Here is an 18,791-nt window from a genome sequence, read left to right on the forward strand (position 1 = left end):
AATCAAAATGGAACTTGTGTGGAGTGTTTATCTGTGCGCTGTCTGGAAAAGGTTTTGCTCAAAGTGAACTTATTTCTTCATATCAATTGGGGTATGGAATGGAACCATGCAAGAGTCTTCCCACATTTGCATTTGACATGATTTACTACCATTTAAAGAATAAAATTTCTTTTTTCTTCGAAAGAAAATTTAGTACATAGAGTTGATTGGGCCAGTTAGTTAGTCGTCCATACACAGCTTTCATCTCAGCAAATATCCTATTGTGTAGCTTTCTAATGACCTTACAAGTACATTTAACAGGTAAGTTGCTCTCAAATGACTCAAACTTGTAAAGGTGAATTGAATTGGTTCAGATTTTAGCATATCCTAGTCAGGCTGGGCTTGCTTTACCAAATCTAGGCCTACCAACATACGGTATCATTCTGAACATTCATATTAAGGCCAAGCCAAACCTCTCTCACACAAAAGAAAATTTTCAAACCAAATCAAACACATTCCAGCTAAGTACCCATGGAAAAGGTTGTGATGGATCATGCTAGAATGGAAAGACATGTAGCTATCAACAAAAAATGATCACAACAGTTGGACAGGTCACGACTTGATCACGCCCCGATCTGTTCACCACTATGAAGATTCACCATGGCTTTCTTGACTGCCCATGTGATTATCCATGTTATTTGCAGTGCCATAGCATGGCCTGCTCCTCAGCAAGGGGTGTGCAGCACAAGAGCTTAGGCCCCCAATCTATGAATTACCATCTTGCTAGTGTTCCCTTTGTTTCATTGCAATCACATTTGGTTCCGTTGTCCCTTTCTACAAGCAAGAATAAACAAGAGTTCTTTTAGCTCTTTTCATTAGAAAATTAGATACCTTAGGTTGGTGTGTTCAAGGACCAAACAGGTCTGCAAAGGAGGCCAGCAATTCGAGTACTTAATTGTGAGGGACTAATGCTTTCTTGGATGGTTTCAAAAAGGGATTCAATTAAATTAATTAGCAAGGAGCTGCCAAACAATTGGTATCAATATGTGGCGGTTGCATGGTCTAATGTTTGCTAACACAACTAAACCATACATGCAACTATTATAATTAAAATTGTCAAATGTTGACTCATTGTAATAAGTTTTAAATAAGCATCAATCCAAGTATGGAATATGTTTGCTGCTATCGTTTGTATGTACAATCTAGTTGGGATCTCATGATGCAAGTCATTTTGACTCAATCTTACATCATAGATGTGTTCGACATGGTCAATTTGTTAGGAATTGACCTTTGAATAGTGTTTTTTGACCAAAAAATGAATTTTTGTGAGTCGAGAAACTTTGAAAAGTTGAACGTGGTCGCTGTAGAGGCTGTAGTAGTAGTAGCCTATGCTCGTCCTGTCCAATAAAGAAGAGCAAATTAGTCAAATTCCAATACTCTGTCAAGTTCTGGATGCACAAAAATGGTTAGATCTAGGTCAAGTCTATTTTGTGCAGTAAGTATATCCTACCTTACCCAATGCCACAAAGTTATGAGATCCAATTTACTGGTCTAACAAGGTCAGATACAAGACAGCCCTACAAGCCAATGCAAGGCAATGTTATGAAGAGCAGCCTTGAGCTGGGCTCTGTTCATACAAGCAGCACTTTGTAGGACACTAATATGCAGTTAACACGAGGAAACTCTCACCGCATTTTCATTGGAAGGAGCTGCCGTTCTAACTTTTTTTTATTTGAATACTAAATTTCCAAGTCCAAATTAATGAAATTCCTAAGTGGTGTGGAACTTTTAAGTTAGATAAAATGTCCAACTTTTTCCCTTTCCCCCACGTATCTAACTCGTGGGGGGTAGTTTCTTACCACTTGAAAGATTTAAAAAAAGATTGTAAAGGAGAAGGGTACAAGTTATCTTCAAGTATAAGACTATATGTGAATTGTGATGTCCATGGGAACTATGTTTTCAATGCCTTGTCACTATCTTGAGAGTACAAAGTCTTGAAATAGACTCCATGACTGTCAATGGTTTTCGAGGGCTACGGTTTTCTCCTTCCTCAAATCATTCAAGCAATGGTTAATTTTGTGGGGCTCAGGCTTTGGTGCCCTGCTTTATGTTTGCAGATATCAGCCTGAATGCTGGTGAGCTATATGTAATCATGTGATGCCAATAATTGACAAGGACCCTAAGGATCAAGTAACTATTAGCTATGTGCAATTGGGGAGGGACCAACGGGGCTCCGCTTGTGTGGTAGGAGCAGTTAGTGCACGTCCCCGTGTGTTGGGACGTTGCAAGTTCGAACCCCAAATGGTATGGGTGCATAACTGGTAGGGGTCTGCCTAACGCCAGCTTAATTGGGGAGGGAGTTGCTTAATAGAGACGCTTTCAGTAGCGTGCAAGTATAGGGTTCATGACATTGCCTATTTGACATGCCTCTTAAAGGATGGCACATGTCAACCATGTGGAGAAGCGTCCTGTACCAGTGTCTACAGGGGCAGGGACAGGGACACAAGTCCTTATCACTATACTTTGAAGAGCGTCGTCACACAGGGTGGTAGTTTTCAGCTGGCAACCTTGAGGGCTCCATTGTTTCATTCCCTTGATAGGGAAGGGATAGGGAGCCCGGATTTCTAGAAAATCCTGCCAGCTCGGCCTTCTCATGAGAAAGCTTGTTAGGGGGATCAGGTATGGAAGGGTTCTTACATGAAAAGCGATAGGTGGTGAGAAAATTGGCGTCCACTTGTGCCAGCATGACACTTTCCCGTCATGATCATTTGAAATTTTTTTGTTTTTATGAAAGTTGCATGAAACAAACAGGCCTTAAGTGTAATAAAACTTGCGCTTTCCTTTGGATAGCAACATATAGTAATTGATAGGTCCAAGCCCTGAAGTACTTTGTTCTCCACCAAGTTAAATAGAGAAGAGTGTCATTATGACAAGATTCATTAAATTGTGAAACATTAATTACCCTACTTAATCCCATATGCTTCCAATGCGTAACACATCCAATGGTATTTAACATCCATCAAACTGTCAAAGAAAGTCTAAGTACTACCTCACCCTGAACTATAGGTTTGACTATACCCCAAATCTTTTTTATCACACAAAAAAGAAACCACCTGTGCCCCTAAAGCACCCTTGACTAAGATCAATGTGCAAACCTAGACCAACTACATGATGAAACAAAAAGCCACTTGATCGAGGTATACATGGGGTCCACTCTCACATATCTCATGGCTTGCAAGTGAGATGTGCAGTGAGTAATGAATATAACTGATGATCGATTATCGGGGTTGAATATAACTAATGATCAATTTTATACAATATGACGGTAACTGCTCTCTCTCTCTCTCTCTCTCTCTCTCTCTCTCTCTCTCTCTCTCTCTCTCTCTCTCTCTCTCTCTCTCTCTCATATGATGCAATATGCTAGTTAAAGCTAGTTTTCACTGAGATGGTTGATGGACCATCAAGCTCAAATATGCAGAATATGGTATGAGATATTGAGGAAGGGATATTGCCGGGTTGGCGACATGCTAGCTGGGCATTAAAAGGCTTATTTTTTCTTTGGAAATATTGGTTCGGCCATTTTAGGATAAAAGGTGACATAGTGATATGACAAGAAACAAAGACTGATGCATGATGTGGGTAGTGTTCAACGAATATCAAGTGACAAGCAAAATCAATTGTTTTAAGTTGACAGAAATTAGCTGAAATTTGAGGAACTAAGTAGAATTGCAGATCCCACATGATCCGAATGTGACGCTTCAATGATGTAATGAAACCTACTTCCTACTTAACGAGAACTCCAGCATACAATCATCTTTAGTTTTTTGTTTTTTTTGGCAATCAAATATTTTTTGTTAAAATTAACCATATGAAGACTGGAACCAATATTAGTACAAGGAATGAAACCTGCGTTAGAAAAGCACGCATTCTTAAATTTTGAAAGTTTAATATAATATTATGAGATATTGATGCCGGGATTCAAAGCAGGATCTGAAGTGCTATACTAAAAAACTGCGAACTACAAATGCAAGTTTATGGTAAATTAAGCTCTACTAATTAAAATCAAAATAATTTTGCAAAAGCTTAATAATATTCAGTCTTACCTTTGAACTGAGTCTCCACATCGATCATTTGAACGAAAATAGAACACTAGTTCTACCATGAATCCAATATAGGCTCAATACCTAAAAGTAATTTAAAAAGTAAGAAATAAAAAATCAGATAACAAAAATGAATTAAAAAGATCCTATAGATCCTGGTTCGCGTTTTCTTCTCATCTGCATCAAATAGCAAATCTTCATTGGAAGGAACATTTGCATGCATTGTGTGCACGCGTACTGATTTCCAACATGCGGCAAACATCCATAGATATTTTGATGATTTGAGGTAGCTATCAAGTATGGATAGGAACCTATAGTTAAGCCACTTCTTTGAGGCTAGTTAGTGCTTATTTTAGAAAGACTACTTACAGAAACTTAACTAATTCACTTTTGTTTATAGTCCCAGGGTTCTTTTCCTCTTTGTCAATCCAAAGAAAGGAGAATTTTTCTTTTTCTTTTCACTTTTTCATAGTCTTCTTTCAGCAATTACCTAAATATGAAAGGTTTACATTTGCATCGATTCTAATTTTGAAAATGGTACTGAAAATATCTCAAATGTTTAAGGCAAGGAAAACAAATATATATTCTGCAGATTGGGATCCACATGCTACACTTTGTTCCGTGGCCAATTCATCCACTAGTCTATGTTCTTATATATTTTTTATTTTATTACCTCAAATATGTAGACTATAATAACTGTCAAATTCCCTTTTATTACATATTGCCACTAAGAACCTACCTTAATAAATAATATGGAACAAGTGCATGGTCACACCAGGACGTACATGCTCTATCAAACTTCTTATGCCAGAGAGTTCATTCGTACCAGCAACTTGTAAGCTTTCTGGCACTTAAATCCAATAATCAGTGTACACCATCATCACTTTTAGCATGAAATCTCTGTAGAATGCATCCTTCAACATACGTATATTCACTTTCAGCCTCAACAAATTCATACTTTTCCACAGCTTCGACATGACTAAAGAGGAACCAACTATAAAAGCTCTAGACCCCTTTGGGATCATTGGTAATATTTGTCTAAAGTCACCACTGAACACAACCAGGTACCTTCCCACCTAAGCTTGAGTTAATAGAAGTCAAATCTCTAATTGTATGATCGACTGTGGTACTCAAGGGACTTTGGTTGTAGCACAAGTCCAAGCATCATTGGTGTGGTGGACTCAGTGAGTTTGGTGGACTAGCCTACTTACCTTGGTGAACCCAATGATTTGCGGACCCTCAGCCCTGCCCAAGCAGTGTTCAGACCTTAGACATTCCAAGTAAGTCATTCCAACTCATCCCCTAAGCCTAGACCAACCCTAGACCTCACCCCAAACCCTTAAACCCAGCACTTAGTTCAGGATTTTGTCGTTGTTAAGTGTTGAATCTTTCATGACTTGCCTTATTCATATCTCCCTAACCAGACTTGATTTAAGCATGAAAATTTGACCCTATCAACCCACATGTCCTTAACTAACTCACCAAAAATCTGATTTTTTCTACCATCCCATTGAGGAAAAGTAAATCTTACACTCAGACCTATTTTTGCTAAATCTCAGTTCAGTTCAAGATACAAACCTAATTCCTTGTTTTCGTACTTTTATCTCTCCAACCCTAATGAGTCAAACCTTTCCTAGCCTGCCCTTAGAGTCTCTCTAAAATTTTGTAATTTTCTAACCAGTAATTTGAGAGACATAATTTTTCTCCCAGGGTCTGTCAAAACCAGTCTGCAAACCTACACCCAGAAAATCCTAAAACTTGAACCGTTGGAATCTCCCAGAATACCGAACCTAAATTCCAAAATTTTAACCAAGTTAGTCCAACGTGTCTAGAACCTACTTCTAAATTTTAAGCATTTTATCTACTGTAATTTGGGAGATTCAATTTTTTTTTTCAAACTCTTTTAGAATCCAACAAAACCGGACCATGACCTACCCTGTGGGCTGATGCACATATCAACTTGGTATCAGAGCGAACAATCCTTCGTTCCTCAAATTTTTAGAATAATGAAGGGCTCCTCAGTGCGTATTATCAAGATGGATTCGGTGTGGTGTAACTTAAGTGAGACCATGACTGCGATGGTGCACAAGTTGAAAGAGTTGAAACATAAATGGAAAGAGTATAAGGTACAAATGAATCGTGATTAGACCATTTACTATGTCGATATTCCATCATTTTTCACTGAACCATGTGAGCAATGTGCATATCTTGATCAAGTTTGGTTAAGTCAAATCTTGCTCAATTTTTTTAAGAACTGAGCAAAGACAATGTATTGATTGGTGACATGAGATGTGCAATGTATCATTCAACAACCAGCAACATATGTGTCACCTGATTGAGGGAGCTCCTAAAGTCACCTGGAAGCTCTCTTGTGGCAGACCTCTTCTGTGTAGACCAAGTACACTGGTCACACATGGCATAAAAGGCTAGAAGGACTGTTGTTCAGTCTAAGTAAAATGCTTCCAGCTTTTAGGTGGTGCAACTAGTACCACAGACCTGGCTGCCGAGAGGTGCAGCACACATCAGACGAGTGCTTTCCTAATTTGGGAGTCTCAAGAATTAAGGACATTGAAGGAAAGGGCATTGTTGGCCCCGCAATTCCAAAACAAGTGATTTCTCTGCCGCAATATGGTATACTAGGTCGCTATGATACACACGAAACTCCAGAGGAGGCAAGCGCGACAACCCCCTTATTGTAGCTCGCAGTACAATTGAGAACCTCACTCTTCTTCTTCAGCTTGCACATTTGGTTATAGTAACCCTAGGCACAGATCCAATTAAAATGGGGTCTGAGTTGTGGTCATTTAATCGCAATAGTCATCATCTGGTTGCAGCCAACCTGGGTTTTTCTCTCACACATACTGAATTATGGGTGGTGGCAACTGCACTTCCTATGCGAACTGTGCAAACATCTACTATGAATGGGGACTGCAAAATAGACGTGACTCCCTTGGGTTCATATTTGAATAGTGAGGATTTAAGGGTGGCAAGCTACATTGGATTCAGAAGGTAGTGGATCGGTTACTGAACCCTTGTTTCTATCTTTTTCTCTTTCTCTATTTTTTATAGTATAGGAATTTACCAGTTAAAATTGAGTTTGTCCCAAGCCTTGAAAGCACCTCACTAGCATACCTAAATTGTTTCCCTTAGCCTAGCCAAGAAAGAACCCACCTAGACTCAAGTAGATCAAACATAAATTCTGGCGAACCCCAAAACCTGTTAGACTTTAGAAACAATAATGCATCTAGGTCTGAATTTGGACCTTAGATTCTTTAGAGTGTCCTTAACCTAACCTCAAAATTTCAAGATTTATTGAGTTCTCAGTTATGAGAACTCCATTTTACAATCCAACTAATCAATACCCGAACCTAGCTAGTTCTTGCGTAGTCCTCTGAACTTCAAAAAAATGTAACTCCCTTCTCCCATGGCTTCTTACCCTCAAATTTTGATAGAACCTCCTTATAATGTCTAATACCAATTTCCAAAATTTCATATTTTTTTGTTACACATATTGGGAGAACTGGTTTTTTTTCTCTCAAGCCCTACAAGACCCAAACCCAATATGTCCTTCACCCGACCTGAAATTTCACATAACTTCAAAAAATATGAGCTCCCTAATCTCATGGCCTTTGATATTAAAATGTTAACTAAACCTTTTCTAGGGTGTCTAAAACCATTTCCTAGAATTTCAGTTTTTTCTTGTGCAGGGTTTGAGATAAATGATTTTCTTTCAGACCCTGCCTTTGACCCTACCTAAACCTGAACCTACTTAACTGATTCCCTTAAGCCTTTGTCCCATACCTGAGTCAATTTGTATCCAAGCAATTGAGTTTTTGAAAATGGGGCATTGAGGTAAAAAAACATGTTGGGAATGCATGCCAATAAAATCCTTGCTAGCTCAATGGGTGATTCGAAGAGACTCTAACATGAAAATTCATGTTGAACAATTTTTTTGCGCCCTTTAAACGCTTGGCTTCTTCCGCAAACAAAAATTATCAATTCAGCAAAGGCAACTTGATTTTGGTTTTGAGAAGGAAGCACTATAAGTCATGATGGCACTTGTGGCTCGTTATGATTTGGAGCTGCATCATATGAATGTTAAGACTACATTCCTTAATAGTGACATTGATGAAACAATATATATAGTCCAATCAGAATATTTTGTCTCAGGTGATGTCAAGAAAATAGTTTGCAAATTAAAAAAAATCATCTATGGACTTAAGCAGGCTTCTCGTTAGTATTATCATAAATTTTATCAAGTCGTCTTCTTATTTGGTTTTGAGATAAATGTGGCTAATGAATGTATATACCATAAGTTCAGTGGAAGTAAATATATTTTCCTGATTTTATATATTGATGACATATTACTGGACAGTAATGATATAAGCATACTGCACAAAACCAAGAGATTTCTGATAAAGAAATTTAAAATGAAAGATCTTGGTGACACCGCTTTTGTATTAGGGATCCAGATACATCGAGACCATTCTTGAGGTATTCTTAGATTATCGCAAAAGTGCTATATCGAAAAGATTCTAGATAGATATAGCATGTAGGATTGTAAACCAGGTGATAATCTTATTGATGAGGGAGACAAGTTTAGTATCGCTTAATGCCCTAAACACCAGTCTAAAATTAAGGATATGAAACAAATTTCTTATGCATCTGCTATGGGGAGCCTTATGTATACTCAAGTATGTACGCGTTCGGATTTAGCATGCATCTTTGAGATGTTAGGCATATATCTTAGTAACTCAGGTATGAATCATTAGAAAGCAGCCAGACGGGTTATGTGGTATTTGCACAGAATAAAAGATTATATGCTCACATACAGGAAGTCAGATCAGTTGAAGATCATTCACTACAAGAAAATTGTTAATTAGCGACGGAAATTAGCGACGGATTTTTCCCGTCGCTACTTAGCGACAGATTAGCTAGAGATAGAATCTGTCGCTAATTTGCGACGGATTAGCGAGGAAACGACTTTTATCGCTAATCTGTCGCTACTTAGCGACGGATTAGCGACTGCATGTTTTTGTCGCTACTTTTGATTACAAGAACACCATTTTAGCGACGGATTTAGAGAGGGAACTCTGTCGTCGCTACTCCGTCGCTAATTAGCGACGGAGTAGCGACAGAATATATTCCGTCGCTTTTTTGGTATTTGGGTTTCGCGACGGCTTCGCGACGGAATTTTTCCGTCGCTAAGCCGTCGCTAAATGTCGCGTAAATCCCTAATCCCATCCCTCTTTCTCTTTTCCCTGTTTCGCTGTACTGCACCCTCCCGCCGCCCGTCGGCCCTCGCCACCGTCCGGCCACCGCCGCTCGCCAGCCGCCGCTCCCCGTCCACCGCTCGCCAGCTACCGCTCCCCGTCAACCTCCCGCCACCGTCCGGCGAAGCGCAGGTTCTTCTTCTTCTTCTTCTTCTTCTTCTTCTTCTTCTTCTTCTTCTTCTTCTTCTTCTTCTTCTTCTTCTTCTTCTTCTTCTTCTTCTTCTTCTTCTTCTTCTTCTAAACGCAGGGGGTACGCCCCTTCCCTGCCGGAAACGGAGGGAGTTTAACCCCCTGCCGTGCTTTCCGACAGGGGGGGTCGACCCCCTGCGTTTCCGGCAAGGGGGGTCGACCCCCTGTCGGAAAGGCATGGGGGGTCGACCCCCTGCCGGAAACGCATGGGGGGTCGACCCCCTGCCGGAAACGCATGGGGGGTCGACCCCCCTGCCGTAAAGGCACGGCAGGGGGTCAACCCCCCATGCCGGAACTGCCTTTCCGGCAGGGGGTTTAACCCCCTTCCCTGTTTTGAAAAGAATTTTTGTCGGCTGGGCCGGCTATGGCCCTGTCATAGGCTCGCCTAGCACCCAGCCGACTGGGTGCTGGGCCTGGCGCACCTGCCAGCATGCTGGCAGTCAGCCGAGTGCTACTCGGCTGGCTGCCAGCCAGCCAACAGCCACCAACGTGAATAAAAAGATTTTTTTTTTTGAAATAAAGGGATCATACCCAGCCGATCACTCGGCTGGGCCAACAACGAGGGTTCACGGCTTGACTTCGGCTGGTCTGTCAGCCGACACCCATACCACATCGATCGTGCCATGGATTTCTTTTTGAAAAAAAAAATGAAAAACAAGGAAAAATATCAATATAACATAGTGGATTCGTAGATCCACTGATTCGCCATGGATTTCCATCAAAACATGCATGGAAATCCTACCTCTACCCGATTTCTCAAACGTTTCACATAAGAAAATGCCCGTACCTTGAGAGAAATACCCGATTTTTTTAGTTAGTGTTTCATCTTGTTTCATGATTAGTTAGTTTGTTACTTAATTTGTTTTGTTTTTGTGCAGATTTTTCAACGGAACCAACTCGTGCTCGGCCACCTGTGGTAAGTAAATGACAAAAACAATGCAAATCGGGTAAATACCCGTGGTGAGTAAGTGATGCAAACGTATCACATGTTATTTAATTTATTGAATGCAGCACTTTATTGTTCACACACTCACTTAGTTGTTGATATCTAGGACTGCTTTGTTGGAGTTCGGAGATCATGCTGAGCATGATTTTAATGTAGAAATATGGAAGTGTTCTTATTTTTGGAGTACGGAGTCCATGCTAAGCATGGTAGTAGTTAGTGAGATATTGAAGTGTGTTTGCTGCAGGTACATGTTTGCCATTTATTTGATATGAATGATTATGATGTATTGCAATGTTTGATGTAATTGTATCCATGCTTGCATGTAGTTACTTTCAATTTGATTTTGACTTCCATGTGAAATTTTATAATAAAAGCATGCTTCAAATGATTGTATCATGTCATTAATAGTTTGCACATGAAAATATTAAGTTATCAATGCATGCATCAAAATTCTTGTTATTGTTTGACATAGTATATTGCATGATAAATTTGATATTTTCTTCATCGTCGCATTCTGATTGTTTTTTTCTTAATTCGTTAGGATACTATTCGTAACATCATACGACAGAATGACTGCAAACCGTGAATGGATGTACCGTAGGATAGTGGACAATGAGTTATCGCATGAATATATGGATGGTGTCGATAGTTTTATTGAATTTGCAACGGCGAGTGTCAGTACGGTAGATCCCACAGGTCGGATTAGGTGTCCCTGCAAGATTTGTAAGAATAATCGATTTGTAGAACCTCATGGCGTTAGACATCACCTATACAGGAAGGGTTTTGTGAGTGATTATCAGAACTGGGCGTTTCATGGAGAAGAATTTAGAAACGATTTTGATGCACGGGTGAATGTGGTGCACGATAATACTTGATGTGAGTTGTATTGCAATACTTGGTGTGAATGATTAAAAATTTTATTTCAATGTATTGTAATACTTGATACGAATGATTCGAATGCATTGTAATTTATCTGAATGTATTATAATTTATGCAATTAACGAATGATTTGAATTAGTGCAATACTTGATGTCAATGATTTGAATTATTTGAATGCATTGCAATGCTTGATGTGAATGACTTGAATGCATTGTAATACTTGATGTGAATTATTTGAATGTATTGTATGACATATGTTATTTGTTAGAATATGGTTCGTGGAGGTTATAGTGGTCGCTCATCCAGTAGTAGCCAGGCTCAACCTTCATCTTCACGGGCTCCTGTGATAGGTATATCATATAACTAATTAGATGCTTGATTAGTTCAAATGCACATTCTGAGAACTTGGTGTGTATTTTTTTACAGATGATGTTGCGCCTGTATACGACCCACCTACACCAGTTGATCGCACAAGTCAACAGCCAACACAGGAAACAGGGTCTTCACAGGCTGGCACAAGAAGACTCATTCGAATAGTGTATATCGATAATCGACCGTAAGTATTTTGTTTTCAATTATTGCATATCTTTTAAATATTTTATATTGATATTTACTGTGTAACAATTCATGTGCAGCACGAGGTTTGAGCCACAAGAAGTAGTACGGGAGATTAGGAATTCACTTCTTCAACATCTACCAGGACCAGTTGCTCAATGGAAAGAGTACCCAAAGGAGGTATTAGACAGATTGTGGTCCTCATTCATGGTATACAGTTGTTCCTCATAGTTAATGTGTTTCATATTTAATTTATTTAAGCAATGTCTACTAACTTTCTGAAAATATTTGTAGGCTTCGAATCGCTTTGCAACTACGGTGGAAGAAAATGATGCAAGGAAGGTGTGGCAGAAGGTGGCTGCCAATCGATTTGCAGACATGCTGCACACTATGAAGACTGCAGCAAAAAAAGCATCTGGCGTAGTAGATGATCCATTACTGTGGAAGGGCCATGGTCCTATTACTATCAGGAGAGATTACTGGGATGAAATGTGCGATATGTGGGCGGGAGATGCATTTAAAAATCGCTCTGCGAAGGCTTCACAAAATCGATCGAAGATGCCCGAAGCCCATCTACACACAGGTGGATCTAAGACATTTGGGAGCCACCTAAAGAAAATGGTAACTCATCAATATATAATATTAATTTTATAAGTATAGTTGCAAATTTGTGTACTAAATCTTTTGTCATTTAACTTCGCAGGAAGCAGAAAAAGGAGGCAGTGTACCATATAAGGATGTGTTTGTAGAAACACATAAACGGAAGACCACGGGAGTCTTCGTATCAGAGAAGGCGAGAACGACAACGGTATGTATTAATTCTATTAATAATCATTGCAATATATATGCAAGTCATCATAATGTTATCATTAATTATTAATGAATACTTTAAACATTATTTTGTAGGAGGCATATGAGCAACAAATGGTAGAGCGATATGGTGAAGACGCTACTCAGCATCCATCATTTGATCCTACAGCATGGGTGACTGCAGCAGGTGAACCCAAAAAAGGTCGCGTGTTCGGGTTTGGGAGTAATATGAACACTTCACCAGTTATTGGTTCTTCCAGTTACGGCTCACCAACTTCTTGCGCCGACATAAGCTCCAAGCAGCCGACTATTCTTTCCGGTGATGATGTACGCGAGATCATTAATGAATCACTGAATAACTACTTCCAATACACCGTCGCCCCCTTTCTCCGAAATGAGATCAAGGCCGCTGTTCAGGATAGGGGATCTTCGATTCCAGGTCCCTCTCAGGTATAATCACATATATAGTTTTTTTGACTATCTTAAAGCACATCTGAGCATGGTAGAATCACATATAGAGTTTTTCTAGATGCCTTAGAACACATATGAACATGCTATAATCACATATTCAATTTTTTTACTGCCTTAGCACACATATGAGCATGATAGAATCACATATATATATATTTAACTTTTTGTCTGTCTTAGAGCACATATGAGCATGATAGAATCACATATAAAGTTTTTTTGATTGCATTAGAACACATAAGCATGCTATAATCACATATTCAGTTTTTTTACTGCCTAAGAACACATATGAGCATATTATAATCACATATTCTGTTTTTTGACTGCCTTAGCACACATATGAACATGCTATAATAACATATAGAGTTTTTTAACTGCCTTAGAACACATATGAACATGTTATATATCATTTATGATAGAATCACATATAAAATTTTTGGCTTTGCCTGCCTTAGAGCACATATGAGCATGCTATATTCACATATTCAATTTTTTTACTGCCTTAGCACACATACGAGCATGATCGAATCACATATATAGTTTTTTGCTTGCCTTAAAGCACATCTGAGCATGGTAGAATCACATATAGAGTTTTTTTATATGCCTTAGAACACATATGAACATGCTATAATCACATATTCAATTTTTTGACTGCCTTAGCACACATATGAGCATGATAGAATCACATATAGAGTTTTTTTATTGCCTTAGATCACACATGAGCACATGATAGAATCACATATAGTGTGTAATTTATTTCATTATATTTTGTTTATCAATACTGACTGTTCTTTTCTTGTGTAGGCTGCTAGCGATAATCAGGGTAGTGGAGCTGAAGGGACAGATAAAGACAATGAACAAGAAGACGCACAAAATCTTGGCGATGATTAGAGGACTGTGTTGAAGAAGTTCTATTTTTTTTATTTTTCCTAATTGTAATTGTTGAATTGTAAATAATTAAACTTCTTAGTTTTAAGGTGGAACGATTAATTATTATAGATACTTGTTATATGAATTTTTTTGTGTGGTTTGTTTTTTATTTACAGGAAATATAAATTGTACAGGAAATATAAATTGTACAGTTCTCCGTAATTAATTTTTAAATAAATTTTTTTTGATTTTTTTTCGTTTTTGCGACGGATTAGCGACGGATGATTCCGTCGCTATTCATATTAATCTAGCGACGGCTTAGCGACGGAATTAAATCCGTCGCCACGCCGTGGTCGCCGTTTAGTACCGGCGGATTGGCGACGGAATATAGCGCTCGTTATTCCGTCGCAATTAGCGACGGACTTGGCGACGGAATTATTTCGTCGCCAGTTAGCGTCGAAATATTCGCGACGTAAGCATACTGTCGCCGCGTTGTCGCTAATCCGTCGCTAACATGGTTAGCGACGGATTAGCGACGGATTAGCGACGAAAGGTGGTCGTCGCTAATCTACTGCTCTGTTGTAGTGATTAAGTATTCTGATTCTGACTTTGTAGGATGTCAAGACAGTCATAGATCCGCGTCAGGTTATGTTTTTCTGTTGGCCAGGGGAGCTATTTCTTGAAAGAGTGTCAAGCAGACACTCATTGCTTCTTCTACTATAGCAGCAGAGTTCATAGCCTGTTATGAGGCATCCAATCATAGAATATGATTACATAATTTTGTCACAGGGCTGCGGATTTTAGATAATATTGAGAGATCGTTAAAGTTATTTTATGACAATAATTCGATTGTGCTATATTCTAATAACAATAGGAGCTCATCAAAGTCAAAGCATATTGAAATTAAGTTCTTTGTTGTTAAATAAAGATTGCAGAATGGTCAAATATCTATAGAACATATTGGCACAAACTCCATAATTGTGGATTTGTTTACTAAAGGTTTGTCACCTAAGGTCTTTCACAAGCATACTACTTGAATGGGTGTTTTATCATTTTATAATATGCAGGTTTAGTGGGAGTTTGTATTTAAACATTTTATAATAAAATAAAGTTCATTTTACCACTTCAGTATAAAGTTTTAATTTCGGTTTCATTTTGTACTCATATGTTATGATCTTATTAAAGTTTAAGGAAGGACCAGTTGGAAATAGGCGTGTTTGATCACATTACATGTAATTTTCATGCTTCACATTCGTACTTGATCCATGTCCTTTTATTATGTCAATATATGTGATCATTGATGGGTCATGTTACATTATTTGTAATGAAGACCACTTTGGTTATATGTTGACATGATCAATGAACCAGATTGGTAGAGATATCAAATGATAAGACAGTGTTTTTGAGCTTATAAGGTTATAATGTGTGATTATAAGGTTACGCTCAAGTGAGAGATTGTTGAGAAAATTGTGCGAGCCTATATATGATATGTCACACGTTATAAGTTGTCTTAGGTTTAGGCCCTCTTTATGTGATCTAATTTGGTTGGGTCATCTGGTATCTCATATAGTATGGTATTGTTATGTGAAGAGACTTATTATACCCTTTTGTGTTAATTTTTAATTCTATGATGGGCTGAATTTAAAATAGACTTTTAATTAGGTGGTTACAATTAGGTTATGGTCCACAAACTTTATATAGTGACCCTCTCTTCAGGCTTCCCATCAACAACAAAAGAAATCAGTCTCTCTCTTATAAGGTTTAGAGAAACGCAAGGGTCATGTATACAGGTTCTGAAAGATCATACCCGTCAAAGATTTGTTGAAGTACCAATAGATTTAAGTACGCTTCTGCATTAAGATTCGGTTTATGTTTTGCTTTCAATGATTTAGCGCGGACAAGATTATCGATCCTTTCAGTTTTTTGGTGGATTTAAAATCCAACAAACAGTCCCTTTTTCATTTTGAAATAATTTCAGATCTGGTGTTTGTTTCTTCCTTTTTCTTGTTCAATCAATTGCTTGTGTTCTTTTGGTTTTTGAAGTTCGTGAACCTTTTTTTAGGTTTTCAGCATTATCTAAACTCTAAACCTTGGATTTCGTTCTCCATTTTATGTGTTATCTCTCTTTTCTTGTTCTGAGGTTGAAACTAAGTTGCATTTTTTTTTGCAATGTGAGATTTTTTCAGATCCTTGCCGTTGGATCCTTGCAGGTCATCTAGAAGCTGGCTGTGGTCGCTGGGTAGTGACAGGGAATGCCCTTCCAAGGAGAGGAAGGGATGGTAGATCACAAGCCATGTGTTTCGCTGGTGGCGCCGTTCAGGGCCTCCTCCGACTCAGATCGGGTGAGCCGGTCGAACCCTGCCACCTGGTTGATCCTCCAACCAGCCGAGGGAACATGGAAGACTTGGGGGCGGCTGGAGGCTTGGCCGAAGAGCAGGAGAAGAGACTCTCTGGGCTACCGGTTCAAGCTCATCACCGACGCAGTGGGCGGCGGGATGGGAAGCGGCGTCCTCCTCGCAGAGTCGATGTTGAGCATGTCGAGGGGCGGGAGGTTTGCCATCGACATGAGCAGCAACGGGCGCTTGACCCCCTGCCAGCTCGAGCTCCCCAGCCTGCAACACGTGCAGCAGCGGAGACTTCAGCAAGCGCCTTCCACGGGTTCATGATGGGTTCGAGCATCGAGGGCAAGGGCAAGTACCGCAAACCCATCGTCCAGATTTTGGAGGCTTTAAATCCATCTGAATTAGAATCATTTTTTTTTTCTTGAAAGGCAAGCTGAGGTTAGGCAGACCCCTACCAGTTATACAACTATACCATTGGGTTTTGAACATGCAAATTCCCAACACAGGGTGACGTGCACTAGCTACTCCTACCAGACAAGGGGAGCTCCCGTTGGTAGAATTGGAATCATTTATTTCTAAGTAAATGAAAGTAGGTGCAAGAGATTAGAGGTCTTATGCTATACAACAGTTTCTAGGTTTACTATTTTCAGTTTTTTATAGATATTTCAATTTCTAAGTATTTCTAGTTTTTCTTTCAAGATCTATTTTCGTGCAGCCTTGCATGCATTTTCACCATGATTTTACTTATATATTTACATATAACCATCCGATGTATAGCAAACGTTTCCAGCATAGTCAGACTCGAAGCCCTTATGTGATGGTTCATCACACAGAACATATTAATCCGTGTCACGGCTTAGTTCATGATCCAAGTGCACGTGTGCATTTGCACTCACGGGTGGGTTTTTCATTCTTGCATGGAAGCAGCAGACAACCCTTCGGACCCATCCATTTCAGATCCAGAAGTCACTGGTAGGGACGAAAATGGGTCTGATCCAAAACAGCTAAGTACATGGAGAGTTGGATCAAGATCGGATCTAGAACAGCCAAAAATTGCAAAAACCTCCATCTTGGATTCGGCCCATTTGCATCCCTAGTTACTGGCTTGCCATTAATTTGCCAATCTTATGATGTTCATAAGGTAAGACCTTTTTCTTCCACGAAAGACTGGAAACCGCCCTCAGAATCAGAGACCTAGTCGTACTTGTGATAGTTATCTTGACGGTGTAAACCCATGGCGCACCCCTTTCCCCAAGGGAGACGCAAAGCTTCGGTCGAGTAAGGGCTTATCCCTTGTCCTCATTAATGCATGGGCAAGGGGCTAACGCTCAATGGAAACCATGCATGACCTAGTGGCCAAGGCCGCCTCCTCTGTGCCAAACCCCTTGGGGCTCTACAAGCTATACTTAGCTAATTATAAATCACATGGTGCCTCAGCACAAGTAACAACTTTGCCTTCAGCCAACCGTTGTTTCTTAAAGACATTTAATAGGAAGGGGTATATATATATATATAAGTCGGTTTTAAACCATGTGCTAAATAGGTTTTTCAGGCTTTTTTCATTTTAGTTTAAAATTCTGACCGTACAAATGTGATATATGTACTTGATTTTATAGGGATCAGTTATTGAAGCATTTGATTTAAACACATGGGTGGGTTTTTATAAAGTTTAAAAAATCAACGGTCCAAAATTTCAAATTTCATGAACTTTTTTTGTTGATCAGACTCTATAGATATGATCTATAAGCATTATTTACTAGAAAACAAGTTTTGGAATATGTGATTACGTTTTTTAAGACCTTTAAAAATCAATGGCCCACAATTATCAAAATTTTAGGACTTAAAAAAACCTATTTTTATGTCAAAAAACATGATCCAAAGCATGATTCCTATCAAATAAACTATGTTGATTACATCCATAAGGTTTTATTGAGAATATACAACCTACAGCTATGATTTCTAGTAGGTGGGAGTTGGTACGCCCGAGTATTACTCAGGATTTTGAAGGATTTTTTATTTTTTCTAAAATCTGACCATACAAATGCGATCTACATAGATAGAGAAAGAGAGAGAAAGTAGGTGGTAGCCTGCCTACCACTTTTCTAGCCTACCGCCAACTTACTAAGATTTAGAAGGTTTTTTTCTGTATTTTGTAAAATCTGACCAAACAAATTTGATCTGCATGCTTGATTTTATAGGAATCAACTCTTGGATCGTCCAATTCTGACACACGATTAGGTTTTTATAAGATTTAAAAGTCAATGGTCTATAATTTTTAAAAATATTCAAATGCTTAAACAATATGTTTTTATCAAAAAAACATTATCCAAGTATCATTTCTTACCAAATCAACCATGTTGAATACCTCATAAGGATACAA

The 18,791-nt window shown here is 38.9% G+C and overlaps 1 protein-coding gene across 1 annotated transcript; it reads left to right on the forward strand.

Annotated features, from left to right (window-relative positions):
• Positions 1-12,833: 12,833 nt before the first annotated feature.
• Positions 12,834-14,207, forward strand: LOC149819995 (uncharacterized). Its single transcript, XM_089983703.1, has 2 exons — positions 12,834-13,181; positions 14,004-14,207. The coding sequence occupies exons 1-2, from the start codon at positions 12,846-12,848 to the stop codon at positions 14,088-14,090; spliced, it is 423 nt and encodes a 140-aa protein (XP_089839829.1). The 5' UTR covers positions 12,834-12,845; the 3' UTR covers positions 14,091-14,207.
• Positions 14,208-18,791: the final 4,584 nt, after the last annotated feature.

This window comes from Nuphar pumila, chromosome 12 (assembly GCF_984573655.1).
Source record: "Nuphar pumila chromosome 12, dmNupPumi1.hap1.1, whole genome shotgun sequence".
Taxonomy (NCBI): Eukaryota; Viridiplantae; Streptophyta; class Magnoliopsida; order Nymphaeales; family Nymphaeaceae; genus Nuphar; species Nuphar pumila.